General features: G+C 55.6%; 2 protein-coding genes across 6 annotated transcripts in view; one reads left to right on the top strand and one right to left on the bottom strand.

Moving 5' to 3' along the window:
- NOC2L (NOC2 like nucleolar associated transcriptional repressor) overlaps positions 1 to 12,034 on the top strand; it is an 80,911-nt gene extending 68,877 nt beyond the window's left edge. The window contains exons 18-19 of the mRNA XM_039509268.1: positions 7,531 to 7,635; positions 9,911 to 12,034. Of these exons, the coding sequence (XP_039365202.1) occupies positions 7,531 to 7,635; positions 9,911 to 10,071 (266 nt within the window). The 3' untranslated portion in view covers positions 10,072 to 12,034. The remainder of the gene's footprint in view (positions 1 to 7,530; positions 7,636 to 9,910) is intronic.
- Positions 12,035 to 12,128: 94 nt separating this feature from the next.
- The window catches only part of SAMD11 (sterile alpha motif domain containing 11), a 180,310-nt gene continuing 171,236 nt past the window's right edge, over positions 12,129 to 21,202 (bottom strand). For 2 of the 5 annotated variants that reach the window (XM_039509263.1, XM_039509264.1), the window contains exons 14-15: positions 16,447 to 16,557; positions 12,129 to 13,569 (exon numbers count right to left, since the gene is read on the bottom strand). In XM_039509263.1, coding sequence (XP_039365197.1) covers positions 13,321 to 13,569; positions 16,447 to 16,557 — 360 coding nt within the window. In that variant the 3' untranslated portion in view covers positions 12,129 to 13,320. The remainder of the gene's footprint in view (positions 13,570 to 16,446; positions 16,558 to 21,202) is intronic. The other 3 variants (XM_039509265.1, XM_039509267.1, XM_039509266.1) reach the window with 3 other exon arrangements.

Below are 21,202 nucleotides of genomic sequence, written 5' to 3'. Positions count from 1 at the left end.
GGAAGCAGGGTAAGGAGAGAGAGGACACTTGCCCGTATGATTCCAGATGGTACAGTGGCGCATCCACACAAGGGCTCCATTTAGCAGGGTGAAAACCCAGGCTGTCAACAGGGAGACGGAGCTATAGTTAAAACTAAAATAGGTGTGTGTGGGGGGGGGGGTTCTGCACCCAGTTTCTATGGTCTCTGCTGCTTTTGCTTCCTTTCATGTTGCTCGTCTCCCTGAGTCTTGGCAAGTGCTTCTCTTTAGTTATAGTGATAGACAGAGCTGCCGCTGTGTGTATGTTCCAGGCAGGGTTACATGCAGCTTCCTAAAGCCTTAGGGACGATGATAAACCTTTCCAGTGATTTCAGAACGAGCTCTCTCTGCTCTGCCGGCATTGCTTTTATGTACCTGCCGCACCGGCTCTGTAGACCAGCAAACAGCGTTTGGGGAGGGAGGGATTGCAGGTGCAGTAGCTGCTTAATTGCATCAATTATTGGTGATTTTCTTTAGGCTCCGCCATAAAATAATGAGGAATTGATTGCTTTTGCTGTAAACACATGTTCACGCCCTTGGCTGCCTCTGCGAAAATACTTCTTACCATAGCAAATGATTAATTGTAGAGTGAGAATGTAAATACGTATTGTGCATAAAAACTGTACACAACTCTGTGTCTGTGTGTGTGCAATATGCACGTACATTATACACATACATACCCAGTGTGTGTGTGTGTGTACAATGTACGTACAAAGTGTGTGTATAAAGATGACATGGGTTGAGTAGCCATGGTGAAGCGTATGATATAAATACCTAGATGCTACCGTCATGTAGAATGTGCCCATAGATGGTATCTACGTCTGTTGTGATTAAAGGGGTGAGGACGCTATTAAAAATGTTGTGTATATGTACATGTAAAATATACACACACACACGCCTCTGAATATAAGCTGTATGCTGTGGTACATATGCTAATACATATAACCACATGGAAAATATTCACAGTTGGTATGAGTAGGCTAAAGAAAAAAGTAGAATCACCCTTAGGGCTGCTATGGGTCAGGAAGCAAAACCTCTGTGGGCCAGGCTGCTGCAAATTGTCCATTGCAGGGTTTCATGTTCCTTTCTCTGAAGCATCTGACGCTGGCCACTGTCAGAGCAGCGATACGGACCCAGATAGCTCAGTGGTCTGGTTGGGTGTGGCTATTTTTGTGTTCCTGCATAAAGTCATTTTCCCCAGATTAGATACGTACAGGGCAGCTGAGAGATGAGACGTATTTAAGTAGACTGAAATGGCATTGCGCTGTCTGTAATGTGATAACTCTTGGATACTGCATCTGATCACACCCTGTTTGGGTTTCTCTGTGTCACTTAGGGGTACGGCTGTGGTTTGTGTTGTGTGTTGCATATCAACATGGCAGCATGCGTTGTGGCGTGTGGAATAGTATGGATACGGTATCATTCAGCGTGTTATCTTTTTGCCTATTAAGCTACAACAGCTCTCTAAAATTACTCCAGAGCCAATCCCAAAAGATTGGTCTTGTCTCATCTTTAGCCAGGAATTCGCTTCCATCAGCACTCGGTTCCGGAACCCTGTTGATTACAAGCAGAGCGTGGTGGAGCCCAGCAACTTTCTGCAGCTGGGATTGTCAAACTTTTTTTCCCCGTTTTTATGTGAGATCCGAGACATTACAGGCCTGACTGTACCTGTGTGTTGGAGAGGGGGAACCATATGTGCCCACGCTTAACTATAGGCGTAAAACACGAGACATGAGTGTAGGGTCCAGTCTGTGTGTCGGTGAATGTTTGCCATCCTCCTTCCCCGTGCCTCAGTTTCACAACCCTAATGATTCTCTCCCTCATCCCTTCCTCTCAGGCCAATCGGGGGCTATAAAATTAGGTTCAACTCTTGCTCACCTCCACCCTGGAGTTGGGTTTCTTTGCAGCAGAAGGCCCAGAGGAAGGTGATGGAGGTTGAATAGCCCTGGGCTCTGAATCACATTGAGATCAATTGGTGGTCGATCTTTGCATAGGGAAACACGTGACATTTTTTGATTTGTTTGCCTGAGAATCTAACAGACTTCGTTTAGGCTACCCGCACCCCAGAATAAAATCAAACCACCACCCCCACACACTCCTTCTGGTGTGATTTCCCTACCAGCAAATCTCTCTGCTTCATACCTGATTTGAACCTGGTGAGGCAAGTTGCCAGGCAGGCGTCAGTGCATGCAGCAGGTACAGCTGCATGTTTGGGGTGGGGTGTAGAGGGAGCGTCTGATACTGGTTTTTAACCAGTTAAACCATCTGCGTGAAAGGGAAGAGCCTCCCTTTTGGTTTAAGCCGTGGTGGCACAACTGCCTGCCAGCTTCTGCAGGGCTGGAACAGTGCGTGGGGTGCAGGAAAGGGGGCTGATGCATGGGCTAGGGGGACCAGTGCTTGCTGAGGAAGGCAGGCTGGAGAGGAGCCACTTGATGTTGTGAAAGGTCTGGTAGGGAATGGGGGTGGGTTGAGCACTCCCAGAACCACACTGGTTATCAGAGGGCGAGAAGGAAGGGGGCGCATGGATTTGATGGATTGTCTGTCGAGGGGGGGGAATGGCAGTGGCCCGCATTCCTCTCATTTACCAGCTGACGGCTCTCTGGGAGGGAAGACGGCTGCTCCTGGAAATTATTAATGGCTCGGGGAGAGGTGCTGGATTGCCTCGTCATGAGGCAATTAATGGCGAGGAGGGAGCGTGGCTGCATTCTCTCTCCGGGCCGGGCCGTAATGAGCAATCTGTCCACATTAGGCGGTGGTATGCCTCTAATGAACTTGAGCAGGTTTCTTCGTTTATCCGTCACGTAAGCATATTACATCAGTGTGGGGGAGGTGGTCCAGATGTTTTCATTTGTTAAAGGAATAACCGTGGCCCTTCGAGCTGGCAGATTTCCTGGCGTGTGCCTCTGCATGCAGGATTAGCCAAGCAATCCATAGGCAGTGTGTTCTCTGGGATGGGGGGTAGGAGAGGGATTATTCCTTTTATCGGGTAATTAGAGTCACCCCAAGTGTTGCTGGGTAGAGGCGGGGGAATAGATTATATAATAACAATAGATGATTATCAGAAATGTCCTCCTCGAAGCTGCTTGCCTGCTCCCTCTTGGCTTCGATCTCTTTCTCTCTCCGCTTGGGTTTTCGGTTTGACTTTGCTTGATGAGACGCTGTTCCAGGAGAATGCTGCGTATCCGATACGGGCGGTGGTCCCAATTCTGCAGTGACTGCTGCTCAGGCAGACCCCTTTGGGGGCCCTGGGGGCTCTGCGTGGGTGCAGAGCCCCACCCCAGTGGAGCAAATCACAGGCTCGGGGCCTCTATTAGCACCATGTCTCTGGGATGGTCTAAGGGGGTGAGAGAACCAGCTCCCACTAGACACTGGGGTTTGAGTCTCTCCGTCCCATTTGAGAATCCCGGCCGTGGGGTCCCTGGTAAAGCCCCTGGGAGCGGGCGGGCGAGGGAAGAAGGGGCATAGGGAAGCAGAATGCAGTTGTGTGTCTGATAAACACCTCCCTCGGAGAGCTGCCGGCGTTTCCAGAGTGTGGGGAGGGGGCGCTCCCATCTCCCCGGCAACGAGGAGCCGGCCCCGGGGCCCTGCTTTGGGGCAGATCAGGGAAAGCAATAGATTCAGGGCTAGCAAGCATGTCTGGGAGCCCTGCGAAGGGGCTGCCGATAATCTAGGTGGGTGAAACAGCCCCGTGGAGGGGGGCTGCACGGGGTCCGTGTCTCCCCCAGTGGTGAGTGTGTGTTACACGTCCCTGCTCTGTGCTGATCCACAGGGGATACTAGTTTGGTGGCGATGCAGCAACAGAGCTGTGGCTCCGGCTGTAGCAGTGTATGCGTCTAGGTCCCCCGTCTGAACCCCAATGTATCAGCCGCCATGATGGCCGTCATGTGTCACCACTTACATCCCACTGCAAGGTTTGCCTGATGCCGGTCTCCTGCACAGGTATGAGTCCTCCCTCCCTCCCCCCTATACACACACACACGTGTGCGGCAGCCTAAGCATTTGCGTCCGGCTTGCAGGCTGAGAAGTGTGGATTTTATTCCTCCAACTCGTGCATCAGTCGCTTCTCCTCCCAGCCACCCTGCTCTCTCTTTGCCTGATCGCTTCTCCAGGCGCTGGGCGTGAGACCCAAGGTGGGAGTTTGGGTTGCTGAGTGATGGGAGGGAATCCTAGCTCTGGCAATTCCCTCTTCCCAGGCATGTCTGGCTATCACATTGGGGAGTGGCCCATGGGCATGGGAGAACACGTCTGGTTCAGTATCGCCATCCAGGCGATCTCTGGCCATCTGGGTCCTCCACCTCTCTTTTCCAAACACTGGCCGTGTGCCCTTGAGCATCTCCCCGAGGGCCACCTGCATTGAGCACCCAAAACTCCAGAGTTGGTGACAGATGCAAGCCGGGCCCTTCTCGTCCAGTCCTGCAAGGTGCTGGGTGCTCTTTGGTCTCCCTGACAGCAGCATGGGCTAAGGAGGAGGCTTGGCACCATGGCGATGGGTACAGCATAAATTGGGCCACTGCCCTTTGTTGTGCCTCAGTTTCCCCATGTCTAGAATGGGCGCAGTAGTGCTCCCCTGCCTTCCCAGAACGCTCAAAAGGCCAAGTTCACTGGTGTGCAGAGGGACACGGAGCGCTATGGAAAGGTGACGTGTACGGAGACAGACACGGACTTGTTTTAAAATGAAGTTATGCGTAATGCATCTCTGGCCCCTTAATCAGAAACGTGTGTTGGAGGCAAAGTTATCTCCAGCTGCTGCAGAGGGATTTATCCCTTGATAATGGGTGGAACATCTTCTTTAATTTCTTTGTTTGAGGCCAGCTCCCCCGCAACCCTGTGTTTATTCTTCGTTTCACATCGACCCAGCACTAAAGGCTCTTGCAGACGATCTCTCGTGGTGAGACAGAGCTCAGTGGTGCAGTAGATTGCCCTGGGGTGTGTGTAACGCAGCACGTAGACTGAAAGGGGATCTTTGTGCTCCTCAGCAACGCCAGGTGAGAGGAATGTGAGAATTGTCATAGTGCATCAGACCCATGGGCCAGCTAGTCCAGGCTCCTGTCTGACGCTGGCCAGTACCAGATGCTTCAGAGGAAGAGCCCTGCAGTAGGGAGTTATGGGGTAATCTGCTCTCCCCTCCCCCCCAGTCTGATAGCTAGAGATGGGCTTGAAGCATGAGGCTGAAGATCTGTTCCCGAACTGGGGGTGTATTAACTCTTCACACACTGTCTTTCTTCCTCACCCAGCTCAACAGCCAGGCCCCTTTGGAACCTTGTTCAGCCTTCGCCGGGTGATCGTTTTTCTTTAACCACATGCATTTTGCAACCAGCTAGTTTGGCTGCCAAACCGGGCAATTCTTTAGAATGGCTGCAAGTTCCCGGGAGCGCTGGCGGATTTCCCATCCTGTCTGAGCTCCGGCCCCCCACCCCCAGCACCAGTAACCGCTTCATCATTAGAGTGATTAATGCAGACTTTACAGCACCCGCTTTCTGACCAAATTGTATTAAAAGTCAGGCTAATATCTCCAAGTCGAGTCAGCAGGGACTCCTGGAGGCAGAGGAGGAATTGTGTGCACATTGCTCCTGGCTCTGAAGAGTGCAGGCACCGCTGCTCCTCTGCTTTCTGCAAGCTTGGTGCCGGCAGAGGGACGTGCTGGCATGCAGCATCTGGGCGCCACGCTCGTGCTTACGGTTAGCCTGGCGTTGGCTGCCTCGTTCAGCTTCCCAAAGGTGAAGAGGCTCTGGACTCCCCCTCGCCGGCGGATCGGCCTTCTGACTGGATAGAGTTGGGTTGAGCCTTGATTCCACCCTCTGCCCCCTGGCCACTGCTCCCCCCATGCACGGTCTGTACCTCCGGGCTAGGCACAGATTATTTCCCTGCCCTAAGGCACAAGAGGGACCAGATGGTGACTGATCAAAGCTTGGTTCGGGCCTTGCTCCGGGAGCCGTGCGCTGCCCCTGGCGGGGGCTGTGTGGTGAGATTATGACCCAGCCCAGTCTTCGAGTTGGGTCGGCCCTGTGCTGATCCCCTGCCCTCAGGAGTGATTGAAAAGTTGGTGTTTTGAGCCATGGAAGGGGGAGCTCTAGCCAGACGTCTGTTCACCCACGGAGCTGGAGCTGGAAGGTCTGGCTCGGGCAGACATACCTGAGCTAGCGCACTTGATGTGGAAATGTAGCCGGGGCAGGTAGCAGGGGTCTGTCTCCTCGAGCTCCCAGCGCCAGTGTCGATGTAGGTTAACAGGAGTCGAGTGCAGGCAGCCCGGCCGATGGCTGAAATCCTTTTGTTGCAAATGAGCCGGCGGGGGAGGGGTTTTTGGTGATCGCCCTTTCAGGCCTAAACGTGGGGCTGGTATCCAGTGCTGCGCACAGCTGGGCTCAGGAGCTGAGCTGGCTCCCCTGGTCTCTATCAGCTGCGCGCTCGGCGCCGCTAACCAGCGCTGGCAGCTCCTTTTGCTCTCGCTCCGTGATGAATGGGCCTGAGCTTTTGTCCCTACCTTGCCCTGTGTGTGCCGAGAGAGGCTTCTCAGGTGCCCATCCGTATTCTCTCGTGTGGCGGGGAGCGTGGCTGTCCATCTCCTGCCTGGCCTGCCCCCGAGGGGGAGCGCGCTGCCTGGCGACGGGACGCAGGGTTGAGCTCCATTAGTCGGATTGGCTCGGTACCCAGCGAGCCTAACGCATGGAGGCCGGAGGCAGCCCGGTTTCGGTTCAGGGGGAGCGAGGGGGAGGGGGCAGCGGGGAGCACTCGCAACCAAGGTCTCTGCATGCAGCTGAGTGAGTAGCACTGGTCAGCGGCTGGGGAGCTGCGAGCACGGACAGAAGAACGGTGCACAGCAGGGTTACCAGGTGGTGGCCCACGGCACGCGGAGACACAGTTCCTCTGGCGGCCTGGGGCGGAGGGGCAGGACATCGCTGGGTTAGTGGGAGGTTGATGGCTGGTGTTGGGAGCTATATGACAATGCCAGGAACTAGGCTCTGATGCTTTTCCCATTTGCAGGGGGTGGCGCCCCCGGGGACGCACAGATCGCAGGTGCTTAGGGGAATCAGACGCTGTTTCAGGGTTTATCACCTCCTTGTGCTTCCCAGTTTTCTCCCTCTGGTTCATCGCTGTCAGGGCCATTTCTTCCTGCTGGGCGTCCCTCCCTGTCTGCCCAGCCCCAGGGGGAGCTCTTGTCTCCTGGAGGCTGCCAGGCAGGGCCGCTGTGCGCTACCTGAATACCTTCGCGCTCGCACCTGGCCCCAGAGAGAACTCCCTGCCCCTGCCCCTGCCCTTTGGCCTTGCAGCTGTGCGGGAGTCTGTTCAGCTCTGCACTCAGTTTCCTCACGCTGGCCTCGCCAGTGCAGCCGCTCATACCACCTGGCCGTTAGCCAGCGGGCACGTGGCTGTGGCATTGTCCCTGTCACTTCCCTGTCTGCCCCATCACCCCAAGGGAGGTTGCCCACAGCCCTGATTCCCTGCCGGTTCCCGCTGCCCGAGGGACCTCAGCAGGGATGTTTGTGTAACCCAAAAAAACCAAATGAATTGCAGGAAAATCAAAGGCCAAGAAAGCGCAGGGATCTGCGGGGAGCCCGGCCAGTGCTTCGGACGTGAGCAGCGAGGAGGACGAGGAAGAGGAAGCCAGTGACTCGGACGGTGAGCGGCCCGGGGGGGACCAGGCTGATCGCGAGGGGAATGTGGACGGGTCTATAGGTTTCAAGCCCATCCTCCAGCCTGGTTTTAGGGAACTCACTGAGAAAGGCAAAGAGCCCCCTTGTGCGAGGCACCCGGCTCCAGGCAGGGGCATGGGAAGGGCTCTCACGCCTGCGGTTCAGGCTCAGGTCCCTTTCATCTCCTTTCAGGGGCTGCCTGCAGAGAGGCGCAGCCCCGCTCCCCCCCCAGGGCCTGGCTTCCAGGCTCTGCCCGGGCAGCGAGCACGTAACACTTCACCTGCGCCGAGCAGTGGTGATGCTTAACCCCCATGGGGGGACCGCGGCTGGCCGAAGCTGCCGGCGCGTTGGCGTTGGAGCGGAGACGCCCGGTGCGTGTGGCGGCCGTGGAGCGGTTAGTGACGAGGCGGTTGTGTGCACAGACCAGTGCCACGATCGCTCCTAGCGTGTGTCCCGATTGCGCTTCCCCATTGGCCGCAGGTGCCTGGAGGGGGATGTGTGCGGGGGAGAGGGCCCGCTCCCTGGCTGGCTGCCCAAGAGACCCACGCTGCTCACCGTGAGCCGGGTCACCAGGAGCCAACTAGAACCTGACACACAGGCCGTCCCTTGTCGTGCTCAGGCCCAGAGCCCCACGTCTCTCTGCTCCGTGGCTCTTCTGGCAGCGTTACCCACGTCACGCCTGCTGCTCGGCTGGCATAGCAAGCCGGGCCTGTTGCGCCTGATGGCACCTTAGCCCAGGTTGTTGCCATCTGTAAGGTGGGGGCTGGAGCGCGATCTCAGTGCGGCAGAGCAGCGGCAGAGCCAGAACTGCCATGCCCAAAGCCAGGTGTTACGGGCATGGTGGGAAGCGGCTGCAGTGCTAGCTAGGGGGCGTCTAAGCCAGAGCGTTGCCCAGAACGTGTCTGATTCTGCATGGCAGATGGCTGAGGCTTGGCACACGCACTCCAGTGCCAGTGCCCAGATTAGATGGACATTAGATACATGACGGGACAATGCTGCGAAGGCAAAGATGCTTGGGAACATTTTCCTGTCTGCTCCGGGAGGGCTCTTTCCCCTGGCCCCACCTGGCTGGCATGCTGGGGGGGGGGGGGACCCCCAGCTGACTGGCGCAGAGCACTAGTGTGTCCCAGCGGGACCTTTCCCCAGGCCTTTGGGGCCCGGCCCCTCGGGCTGCGGGAGCAGAGCTGGGCTGGTGCTGAGCCCCAAACGAATCCTCGCGCTGCTGTCCTGTCTCCCAGAGCACAGCGCACGGGCGGGTCCGGCTCCCGCTGCAGGGTTGTGTGCAAATGAGCAGCAAAGGGCAGTTTAGACACTGTAGCCTCCGGGGCCTGCTTTGCCGGGCTCTCCCGGAGCTGCCTGGTTCCTGGTGGCAGTCAGACCCCCCGCGCTCCGGGCTGTGGCGGGCCGATCGCTTCGGCTGAGGTTTGTCCCTCTTGGAGGGTGGGGAGAGGCCAGGAGGTCACTTGTGCTTTCTCTCTCGGGTTTGGTTTTTAGCGTTAGCTCTTGCTGTCAGGCAGTCCAGGCTTCAGGCCCCCAGGGTTCTGGCGTGAGAAGAAATCAGGCGCTCACCCGACCCCTGGGGGAGGCAGTTCCACATCTCTGGTGCGCTGGCGTTTCCAAGGCACCACCCAGAAGTGCTAATGAGCAGTAACGTCCAGCGTGGCACACGGGGACTGGAGCGTCTCCTCCCAGGCCAGTGGGCTTTGCTGGCAGCGCCCCGGCAGCTGCCTCCTGTTCCACCCTGGGCGTAAGACCCGGCTTTCCTCCAGCTCTGCCCGATGCCGGTGTCTGTGGGCAGATGGTGTCAGTGCTGATCCTGGGGCAGTGCTGGCACAGAACCGCCCAGGACCCAGGCACTGAGAGAGCCCTGGCTCGGGGTGGGGGGGATCCCTGGGGATGTAGCCTGCACAGCCCGTGGAATTTAGCTCTGCTTTGGAGCTTCCAAGGGACCAGGGGCTCAGCCTGGGGTTAGGTTTCCAGCTGGGGTCCAGAACCCCCCGTCGAGATCAGCGGTAGAGGGAAAAGCGGCTGGATTCAGGGGAACTGGGAGGAGAGGGCTCAGGGTCTCTTAGGAGCTCTGCTTGGCTCCCTCTCCCCTCCCTGCTTCGAACGCTGCGTTTCTCACACACACAGCCCGGGCGGGAGCAGGCGCTGCTCCGGAAACCCCGCAGGGCTCTCCCTCCTGCTCGCTGGGAGCTGCACGTTCATTAGCAATGGGTCGCCCCCTCCCGTTTACACCTCTCTGCTCTTTCTGCCCGCAGGGGGAGCTGAGGAGGGGCCCTCCACCTTGGAGGGGACCCTGAAGCAGCTGGCCTCTGCCAGGCGGCTGACCTCTGCCGACCTCAAGCTGCTGGCCCAAGGGGAGGAGGACATCGTGGAGGACCTTGATGACGATTACTTTGACGACCTAGCCGGTGACTGAAGCCTCCGCAAGTGTTCTGGGCTCGCTCCCTCTGCACCTAGGAGGGCGAGCTGGTGCCCTCGCTGACAATCAAAGCTGGTCGTGATGGGAACTAGGCTGAGGGGAAGGTAGGAGCAGCATGGGCTGGGCAGCCCTAGCAGGACAGAATTTCTCACTGATGCAGCAGAGACGCTGCCTGGACCTTTTCCACCGGCGTCACGTTAGTGGGAATACAGTGAAATGTGTGGTCACATCAGGACCAGTGACACTGCTCTGCAAAGGTAATAAAAAGCCCTCATTAAACTCCAGTGCCTTAAATAATGCAGGGTTCAGCTCCAGCCTGCTGGAGCCCAAAGAAACCAGTCCCTGGAGGGACAGGCTCCTCTGCCCACGTGGTCACTCGCCCACGGGCTGGGCACACTGCCAAGCTGGTCACAGGGTGCCTGTCATGCGTGTCTTCGTAGCGTCCCGGTCCCTGGAAACTTTTTTCCCACTGTCATTAAAAGCAGCTCAGAGCCGTGTCCACTGTGGGGGTGAATAGGGATGGTCACGCCGACTTGGCAGACAAAGGGCTTGCACCGGTCGCCGGGTCAGTTTGCCCGGGGGGGACGCGTCCACCAAGGGGAGGCTGCTTTGCCCCCGAGCTCCCTTCCTTGTCTGCATCCAGAAGTGCTGCTGTGTAGGCACCACCGAAAACAGGCTGGCACCAGTAGTGCAGCTCGTGTGCTGCTCACCTGGGTGACGAGAGGGTTTTTCATATTTTCTCTCTAGCACAAGGTCTCAGTGAGCAAACTGGGCTGGCGCGCACATCAGCCACCTTGCTGTTAACCATTCCAGTTCCAGGCTCTCGGGTGCATCCTTCAGCTCCCCCCGCGGTTAATGACCTCGGGGGAATCCTTCCATGGGGCTCAGGCTCAGCGGGGGGCAGGACTTTAGCCCGCGGAGGAGATGCCAGCTTGAATCCCAGACCCCATGTTTAGTTTGCAGGGCTGGCAAGCGGGCAGATTTGATAGGAAAATGTGTTGCAATGCTAAGTGTGACGCCAGGACATGGCATTTCCAATACTACCTTAGCAGGGGCAGGGCACCGGCTGCTTCCATGGCGTTCAGGGGTGTTTGTGGGTGCACAGGGTTGGTGAAAATGAGGCCCCTGCTGCTCTGTGCACCCTCAGGAGTGCTTGTCACGCAGCAGCCACCTAGTGCGAGGGGCCCAGTGACGGTACGTTCCTATTGTACATCTCTGAGGCGCTCCATGCAAACTCTTCCACAGCAAGGCTGACACGCACCTCAGGCAGGGCTAGAAACCAGCTCTTGTGGGTCCCTGTGCTCCAGCCATTGCATGGTGCTGCTGACTGTGAGCATCACCAGGGAGTCAGGTTGAGAAATGGAAGGAAGCGATTCTAAGGTTGCTTCCCTGGGGGCAGGGTTTAGGTTGGGAACAGCTGATGAGATTGAGTGAGTTGTGGTGAAAAACTAGTGGGAGAAATGGACGTCATTTTTCCCTCCACGTTCATGCAAGCCCAGCATAAAGGCCAGCGGGTTGGGGGTTTTCACATGCTCATTTTTCCAGCTGCATAAAAGTTAAAATGAAAAAATGTGGGGAAAGTGGGGACAGCCTCCCCTCTCCAGGTGCCATTGGATTGTACTGAGAGGATAAAAACCCAGCCGTGCTGGTCTGTCAACATTTAAAAAGACAGTCGTGCATAACTTGATTTTTGGCTGAGAAATGTCAACAGTCCCCCTGTTTTTTTTTTGTTTTTTTTTTTTTAAACTAAATCCTATTTTTGGCAAGAAACTTTTACTGTAATACATTGACTAGCTCCTACACCTATTCACCTGCTGCCTGGCCAGAACCAGAGCCTTGTACCCTTGCTATTGGGTGTGCTCCCTCCCATCCCTCCTCTGTGCCAAAGTCTTTCTTGCAGCAGCTGGGGCTGGTGAAGCAACACGTGCCCTAGCTCCCAGGAACATGGCCCTAGCGTGAATGCAAGGGGAGAGATCTGGTCTAGCAGCTGGGCACTGAGCAGACATTCAGAGCGGGAAAGCAAGGACCCGTTGTGACCTTTTTTTATTTAAACTGATTGCTGGAAAGCATTTATTGTGACGGGATGAATAATGACAATTGTTTTTTACAAGATAAAGAAGCTAATGTACCACCAAGCTATTTTTTATAAGAAAAACGGTAGCACGTGCAACGTTTAAACAAAAAGAGAGAGAGAGCGCGCGAAGTACCATGTGTGATTGTTGTTCACAACTGTACAAGTCACAGGAGGTCACCCCCAGGAGTTACCATCGTCTTCACAGGAGTGAAAACTCTCCCCTCCGGTTTGCCTGACCTCTCTACCTCCTATGGGCATGCACAGGTACCTGTCTCGTAGGCCTTAGCAGGCCAGAATGTGCAACTACATCCACCTCTGTAACAAGGCTTTAAAAGAAAATAACCCCTCCACAACCGAAAAACAACATCAATGCGTTTGCTGTACACAGTGGGGGGGGGTGCGCCCGGGCTGCTAGGAGGAGCCAGGGCCCCTTCCCCCTCCCCACCACACCCCTTCGGCTATTGTTTGCTTTCTTCAAAAGAAAAGTTACCCAAAAATAAAAAGTCCTGGAGGGGCTGGGGCTGAGGAGATGCTGCCATAGTCTATCGTCTCTGTGCACGGTGAAAGCACCGCGACACTCGGGGGGCAGCACCCCCAGCCTGGGGGAGCGCCAAAGCCACCTCTGCCGTACCATCCGCACCGAAGTAAACATGGACCGGAACTTGCCTTTTGTCTGTCTTTGGTATTGTTTTAAAAGTTGCTAGAGATGCATAGACACCTGAACAAGGAGCTGAGTACAGTTCTGGGGGTGGGGGGTTGGTTTGCTCACAGTTCGGGGCTCTCTGCCTTGGTGGGCAGGGTCACCCCCAGCAGTTCTCCAAAGCCGCGTTCCCACGAAGGCAAACAGAGGAGTGTTCCCATCTCTGCCCGCTGCTCTCCCTCGGGTTTGGGCAAGCAGGAACAGGGGAGCACGGCCAGATTTCTCGCAACCTGGTTTTTTCCCCCCTTGAATTGCTTTCAATAAATCTTTGGATTTTTTTTCCCTTCTTTGATCTTTTCTTATTGTGGGTTTTCAAAACAAAACAAAACAAAAGTGAATGCGCGCACACAACCCTAGTTCCCTCTTTCCTCGACCCTCCGGCTGGGCGCGAGGGTCCCCTCGTCTCTCGCACTCGTTACGCTGAGTTTGTCACACCGTGTCCAGTACTGGAGGGAGTTAAGCGGCTGTGCAGTTACGAGGGAGGTTTCGTGGTGTCGTGGATTCCAGCCATTAACGAGGGGGTTCCATTTTCCTGCTTTGGTGAGATGCGGCTAGCGGGGAGCAGGCTGCTGCTGTACGGGGAGGAGACGCTGCCTGTAGAGGCTGGGCGGAGCTCAGCGGGCACCAGGTCTCGTTCTGGAGGCCGTAACCCCGGGGGCTGCAGCGGGAATGCCATGGGGAAGCTTGCCATGTAGAGAACCCTGCCAACTCGCTTGGCCACCTAAAACAAACCGGAGAACAAAGCTTACCAGGCAGCCGAGGTAGGAAGCACCATACGCTGAGCTTGTGCATGGGTCATAGAAACAAAGCATGTTTGGGGGGGGGAGAACGACCCAGCAGGGAGCCTTGCTGCTGCCGCCACGTGTGCATGGCTGTGTGACAAGGAGGGATTGACAATACAGGCACAGGAACTGCAGCATAAAACCAAACCAGAGCAGGCCCAAGGGAAATTAGCCACGGGGAGAAGACCGGCCTCTGTGGCGCACGGTCCCTGGGAGTAGCGGGTGGCCAAACATTAATATTTTACACAAGGGACCTGGGTGCATGTTTTGTGTGTTGTTGAATTTCAGATGTCGTGCAGCAGCAGCTGTTGGCTCATCTCCCTGGCCCCAGCAGCTCCTTTCCCCTGGCCCTTCCCTTTTCTCTAACGCCGGCGTGTGAGCTTTTTGGGCTGCTGGGTGGTGTGTTGCACTGAACCACACAAAAGCCCTGCCTGAGCCCAGAGAGGAAGGCAAGTGTTTGTGACCCCGAACAGCCCCAGCCTGTGGTGTAACAGTCACACATCACTGCTCTCAAACAAGACTAGTTTGTCAGACCTGTGGGCGCTCAGTGCCCCCCCCCTCCCTTTCCCTGCTCTGTGTAATTCACAGCCCCAGTCCGCCACTGCAGGAACATGGCAGCAGATCCTGTGCCACATTTGAGCCCAGCATGCCCCACTCGGCGGAAAGGCCAAGGTAGATGCAGGAGCATTGAGGGCAGGGCATTGCCTAAAGTCCATCTCACTTGCACACGCTCAGGCCCTTGGCTCTAGCGCCTCCTGCGGGCAGTAATTCCCCAGTGCCCCAGGAAGCAGAGTGGCCCCTAGGAGCCTGGTTACTGCCACGCATGGGGCAGGGAACGAGAGGAGCACTCAGAACTGGGCCTTTTATTCTCCAGCCATTTGGGGAGCGTGGGCTCCGGCCAGGCTGGGCTAAAGCAGCAGCGGTTGTGAACTGAGGTGTGGTGCATGCAGCCCCTTGGCGGTAGGCACATATACACGCAGTGCAGGCCCTAGGCTTGCTAAATCAGGGAGCTGGGACTCCCCTCCCTTTCCTGGGAAGCCACACCAGCTGCTTGCTCCACCCAGGGGAGCAGCTTGCTGCTTAGTAATCTTGGAGGGGGGGAGAGGAGGAACCAGAGGCATGCAAGGCAAGCAGGACCTTGCAGACTGCAGCAGGGATGTGGGGAGAGACCTGCTACCATTTCCTCTGCCTCGCAGTCCCGTTTGCTGTGGAAAACACTAACTACCTTCGCCAGCCCAGCTTGAAAACAGCCTGGGAGCTGCACCAAGGCAAAGGAGCGTCCTGGCTCGTGCTCTGGGGAGGTGCTGAGGCCCTGGATGCCTAGATTTGCATGAGGGGTGGGGTGGGGAGGGAGATGGACTTTGCACTACCCCCACCCCCATCGGCACAGAACCCTCCCCTGCAGCAGTTCTCACCTCCCAACCAGGGCCCAAGTGCTCACCATGGTTCAGCACCTACACAGCTGTTCTGCATTTAAAGCTTAACTAGATACACAGGCTTGTGTTTAACCCAAACAACTGGGGGCTCTGTTAGCAAAATGGGGGCTTGCTCTCCTCCCCCCCCCCCATTATTGAGGCAGGGCTTAAAACCAGATCTCATCCCCCACCCCACCCCCAAAAAATTCTCAAGTGAGGCCATCTGGGAGTGAGTTGGCGAGCTCTGTTTTTAAGAAACGTAAGAGTTTTATTTCCCAGCGAATTGATCCACAGGGAACAATTGCCCACAGAACCTTTTTATTAGACCCCTCGTAAACAGTAAGGGCTGCAGGGAAAGTAATAACGTTCCCCTCATTGTTTTAACATAATACAACAAATGTCTAGCATGTGGGTGAGGGAAACACCCCGCGTGTGTGTGTGTAGCCCTAGATCATGATTATTTACATAAATGAACACGCATTTGTATGTAAAATTTCTGTATACACTTATGTGCATATAAGACAGTGCTGCATGGTTGTATGTACATTTATATGAATGGTTTATATATAATCATTCCGGTACTGGAATTTATATTAAACACCCCTGCCCGTAACATTTTACATGGATACACAACACTACAGCTACGTGTGTGCATATGGCTAGGGCAGTGGGCATTTTGTTCTGCAGATACCGGTTAGAAATGTTTTTCCCTTTTAATGTTACCCTCGATTTAGAACTGCAGGTACCTTCATGAACTACATTTTACTTCCCTTCAAAAAAGCCAAAACCCAGTGTTTTTATACTAGACCCTAGAGCATTTGTGTTTATTAGATGAATTTTGTTGGACAGTTCAGACCCGAACAGGAACAAATGGCTCTAAATCCCAGGAAAGTGCTGGCTAATTATCATCAATCAATCTGGCCTCTCCCTCTGAGTCTGTCATTGGCATTCGGAGCAGGGGGGGTTAGGACCTGTCAGCCAAACCGAGGGGGAGGGGGAGGGGGGGGAACCTTCTTTAATACAACCAGAGGCCTGATTCAGCCCTCCCTGCCTCCAAGGGTGTGCGTGTCTACGGTGCATCTGGGAGTGAGCCTACAGCTGTGCTGACAAACAGTGCTGGCGACACTTCCCTCACGGCGCTCACACGCTAGTGAATTAAGCCTGTTCGCACCAAGGGGGCGGGTTATAAGGAAGGGGGGTTAACCTCTCTGCCTGAATCACTGACGAGCGATCACAGCGTGCCGAGCTGTGAACCCAGCTCCTGGTGCTGCAGATCAACCACTAGACAGCTCCCTTCATTCTGGCCTTCACCCCATATTGTGAGAGAGCTTGGGGGGTGGGTGCAGCTTTGACTTGCTCCCATTTACACCACACCAGCCGCCACGGCGGAAGTGTTCTTACCTGTGACCTGATCTTCAGAGCTGGTCCCAGTTTGAGCCCCATGTTGGTCAGTAAGTGCTCCTCGGTCAGGAGCGGCAGCGTCTCGCCATCGATAGCCTGTTCCCTGAATACCTGCAGACAAGCACACCTCCATGCTTACACACGCCAGCACAGCTACACATGCCTCGAGCTAGCAGCAGGGAAGCTCAGGAACCCAGTTATTATCATTAGGTGTTTGTTGTGCGGTAGCTCCTCAGAGCACTAGTCTTGAGCCAGGTGTGCTAGGTGCTGTACAAACCCAGAACAAAGGGAAGGTTCCTGCCCCAACGAGACTACAGGGCTCCGACACTATTCCCCAAAGCAGGGGAACTTCACCACCCCACCTCGGCTTCCCACGTACATGCATTGCCCGGCATGAAGGTTTCACTGGCAGCCATGAGGTGCGGTTGCAAGGAGAGTCCCGCTCAAGGCCTGGGATGGAGCATGCCCTGTCTTTAGCTGCATGCTCTAACCACACTGGTATAAACCACCTTAACGTACACAGGCCCTGCGGCCTCAGTTCAAGTCCAGCCCAGGGCCGCAGCTGTCACTGCCCTGGTATGAAGCATGTTCGGAGCGTCTCCAGTCATGTCCACAGTGGTGGCATATACCAGACTGTGGCTGCTTTTCCGGATCCCACACCTTGTCCTCACGATTCTTTGCAAAAGTCTCTCCTGGGCCTGTAGGACCCCTGCAGGTAATGAGTGAGTCCCCTCCCACCACTCCATCACCACACAGAAGAGGGCTTCGAATAAGCTAAAAAGGCTCAGGTCATCCTCTGCAATATCCTTCTACATTTGATTTCCTGATCAAAGACGTTCTTCTCAGAAACCTCCACTGCCGGGGAATAACCTGTTCAGGATTGATTTAAGCAAAACCCAGGCCCTAAACACTGCTCGTGTGCCAGACAGACAAATGGCTAGGCAGTGTGTTCCCTATACAAACCATACCTCAACTACGACACACACTTTGTCCTGCCTTTTTATCTGTGCTAACATCCACTTCACATTCATTAGATACAATCTATGCACCCCCTCGGTGCTGCACTGAGCAGGGCAGGGTTTTGTGCCAAGCGAATGAGCACTACCTCCCAGCTGAGACAGGCAGCAGTAACGATGCCAAACGACCCGCCCCTGTGAACGGCCAGCTAACTCGTGACTGCCACGTAGTGCAGTGGGTTTCTCCGACACTCTCCACCCCCATTAGAATACCCAAAGCGCCATTATAACGTATACAGTCAGAACTCAAGAACGGCTCAGTGTCCTGTCTTCCGACAGTGGCCAGTGCCAGGTGCCCCAGAGGGAATGAACAGAGCAGGTCAGCACCAAGGGATCCATCCCATCATTCATTCCCAGCTCCTGGCAAACAGAGGCTAGGGACACCATCCCGGCTAACAGCCATCGATGGACCCTATCCTCCATGAACTTAGCGAGTTACAGTGACTAGGAGCTGAAGCCTGTGCTGTTGCCCAGGTGTAATTCAGAAAATCGTGTGTGTAAAAAAGCCCCAAACGGCTGAGAACTTAAAAACTGGATCATAATCTAAACAAAACGAGCTGTTGGCCATGGCTGTAGCTGTTTCCTTTGCTCCACACTGGCTCAACAGACATTCTAGGCTTCGGAGGGACAATCCTGGAATTTTCTCATATAGATGTATAGATAATCTATATCACACACACCCCTCTGCGATACATGCACACAAATCCACCCCTCCCCCTGTTATACACATACACAAATCCCTAAACTCCCTTCCCAAGGAAAAGGGGGGAAAATGGAATGGTGAAAAAACCAAACTGAAGAGTTTGCCCCCACCACAGTGACAGATGGACTCAAGCAGCAGCTTGTCATCTCACAGGGCCTGTGGTAAAAGCCCAGGGTCAGGGAGTCAGGATACCTGGGTTCTAGCCCAGCCCTGCCCCAGACAAGACCCCCCCCCTCCCCAGCGCTTCTGTTTGCCATCTCTCAAGTGGGGATGTAATTGTACCAATCTCCCTGCCAGCAGCTCTGTTCCATTAATGCTGGCTCAGTGCTTGCAGCTCCGCTCCTCCGTCATTCTTCTCATTTGCTACCGAGCCATTTCCCCTCAGTGGCGGAACCTGGGTTCGATCGGGCACATGTCGATTTTCTCCTCCTCACTGAGCCACGCCTTCGCTCCGCGCGGGTTTCTGCACATGCCAGGGCGAGCGCTGGCCTCACGCCTGGGTGAACTGTCTTGGGGCCGCGGCACTAGCTAATCGCTGACTCCGCTCCCGCTCGCCGCGGCGCTGCTTTGCATAGCATTGTTATTACAGCACAGCCAAGGGAGGGGGGGCTTTCAGTTTGCTCTAATGGCTTCTTTTCCAGCTGCGGATTGCATCGCAGAGCCAGCCCCTTGGAGAGCAGCAGTGGCTGCTGACGCCGAGGCAGCTGAGCCGGTGCAAGGTCATTTACTGCTGGACTCCACCAGCAAAGCTGCTCTTGATGACTGCAGCATGTGTTTCTGCTCTTTGACCTAGCGAAACTTAATAGACCGATTTCTTTCCTTCCTACAGAGCCAACATGGCCAGGAGCCAGAAGGCTCCCTCCCTCAGCTCTCTACCCCCCCAAGACCTAACCTGCGCACACTGGGAGGCCTCACTTCAGGGGGCGGGGAGGGGGACGACATAAAGATGGACGTTGACGGAGATCGGGAGTGGGAAGGCCGACTTTGTTTTCAATTGCGTTACTTTTGTGTTCCCGAACGCACAGCGTAACCGCCAGGCTCTCGCAGGGCTTCCTGGGGGTAGCGCGCTGCAGGCCGGGGCCAGACCTCCCCAGCAGCTGTGGTTTGGGAGGAGAGAACACAGACAGCTCTGCAGCACCCCTGCACGCTGCATCTTTCACACAGTAAAAACCTATTAAACACACAACCACGATGAACGACAAAAGCCTCATCCGTTTAACTCCGTGTGTGCCAGCGCCCCCTGCCATGCCGGGGTTGTTTACAATGGGCCCCTTACTTGACAGTGCCCGGGTTTGCTAAGCCAGCGCATCAGTCAGCTCTGGATTTTCTGTCCCTAGGCGCGCAGGGAGCACTGGGAGGTGTAAATGGCCGAGTCTCTGGCAAGGTGCGTGTGGTCAGGATTTCTCCACTTTTCCTACCTGCCTCAACACGTGCAGCGGTGGGGTGGCCCTCTGCTCTGTTGCAGGGGTGTAAATCCAGAGGAATTCCACTGCCACCAGTGAGTTACCCCTGATCTGGGCTGGTTTAACATTCCCCCCCACACCCTGAAACCTACCCCCTTTCCTGCCTCACTAATACACACTCTCTCCTGATTTCCAACCCCCCCCCCGGCCCCCCATGCATCTCTTGCCTTATTCTACACCCCCGGCCCTTCCCTCCCCCCACGCCAGACATGAAAACCCGTCTCTCTCACACACCCTCCAGCCACTCAAATCTACCCTCTTCCTTTTCTCCAGCCCCTCCCCCAAAAAACTTCCCCTGCTCTCTCAAGCCCCCTTCTCGGTTCTAGCCCCTCCCTTCTCTCACACACTCACGGGCCCCCCATCTCTGGCAGACGCGCGCTCTCGCAGGCACAGCTGCACGCTCGGAGGAAGCACCCGTCTTACAGGTGGTTTTAATGAAGCTTGTCAGGATGAGATTAACACCACGGTTAGGGGGCAAAGAAGGACAGACTCTGCATTGAAAGCACATCAGCCAGCCACCCCAGAGAGCAGGAAGGGAGGCATTGCTTCCCGGCCACCATAATGAACGGCAAAGCCTGGCTCCCAGCTTCCCCCTCCCCTTGGGGAGGATCTTTAAGGAGATCTTTTATCTGTGAAAACGTGCGGCGCAGAATGAAAGGAGCTGCCTGTTCAGGCCCTGAAACCCACGCCAGGCGCCTGAGCCGCTCTCCCAAGGCCTGCTCCCGGGAGCGAGGCTAAGCCGGGCCTCGGCTTTCTCACACTGGCTGGGGATGGCTCCCTTGCAGGAAAGGTCACTTGCTGGGCCGTTAACACTCGGAGCAGCCGCTCGGCTCAGTGGTTGTTGGCCTGAATGGCTCAGGAAGAGGCAGTGATGCCTGATGCTCCAGGAGCTGGGGGGGAAGGGAGGGAGCTTTGGAAAACCAGTGTTCAGCCAGCTCAGAAGCAAGTGGACAAAGAGGATCGTTTCCAAGCGGTGGTTCCCCACAGGCTCCAGTCAGCTGGATTCCCCAGACTTGCCCTCTCAGTGTGTGTGTGTCAAGGGGGCTGTCTTTGTTAAGCTCAATTCCCTTGTTGTCCTCTTCCCCTCAGGAGCTGCAATTTAGTGCCTGGATCTCCCTGGTGTTCCCGGTCTAGGTGTGGCTGTCGGCTGTCCCAGGAGGAGCTGGATTCTCCCGAGCTAAACCTCTCTTAGTTCTCATCCCCTCCCCCAAGCCCTGTCCCTCTCCCTCTCCTGAGCACACCGTGCCCTCTTTAAAGGGCTGTCAGACAGCTCAGGAATCTGTGCGTTTGCAGTTAGTGCAGGCTCTCAATGGGGTATTTATAATGGATTTCAGCAGCCCTGGGAGCCAAAAAGCAGGGTTGTTTTTCGTGTCCCACCTAGCAGCCTCACACTGAGCGGCTTTATGAACCCTGCAGCACTGATGGATGCACTGCTCCTGCTGCAAAGGGCTTTAAAAACAAAAACAACTCTGTGTGGCAATTAATTTAGTGTGTGGGGGGTCTCTCACGGCTTCCTCCCCTTCTCCCAGAGCTCTCCCCCTGGAGCGCTCCCCACCACCCGCGGCCGGTGAGCC

Source organism: Mauremys reevesii, linkage group 21 (assembly GCF_016161935.1).
Source record: "Mauremys reevesii isolate NIE-2019 linkage group 21, ASM1616193v1, whole genome shotgun sequence".
NCBI lineage: Eukaryota > Metazoa > Chordata > Testudines > Geoemydidae > Mauremys > Mauremys reevesii.
The sequence above is the reverse complement of the archived record's forward strand: the minus strand, read 5'-3'. Positions and strand labels throughout refer to the sequence as shown.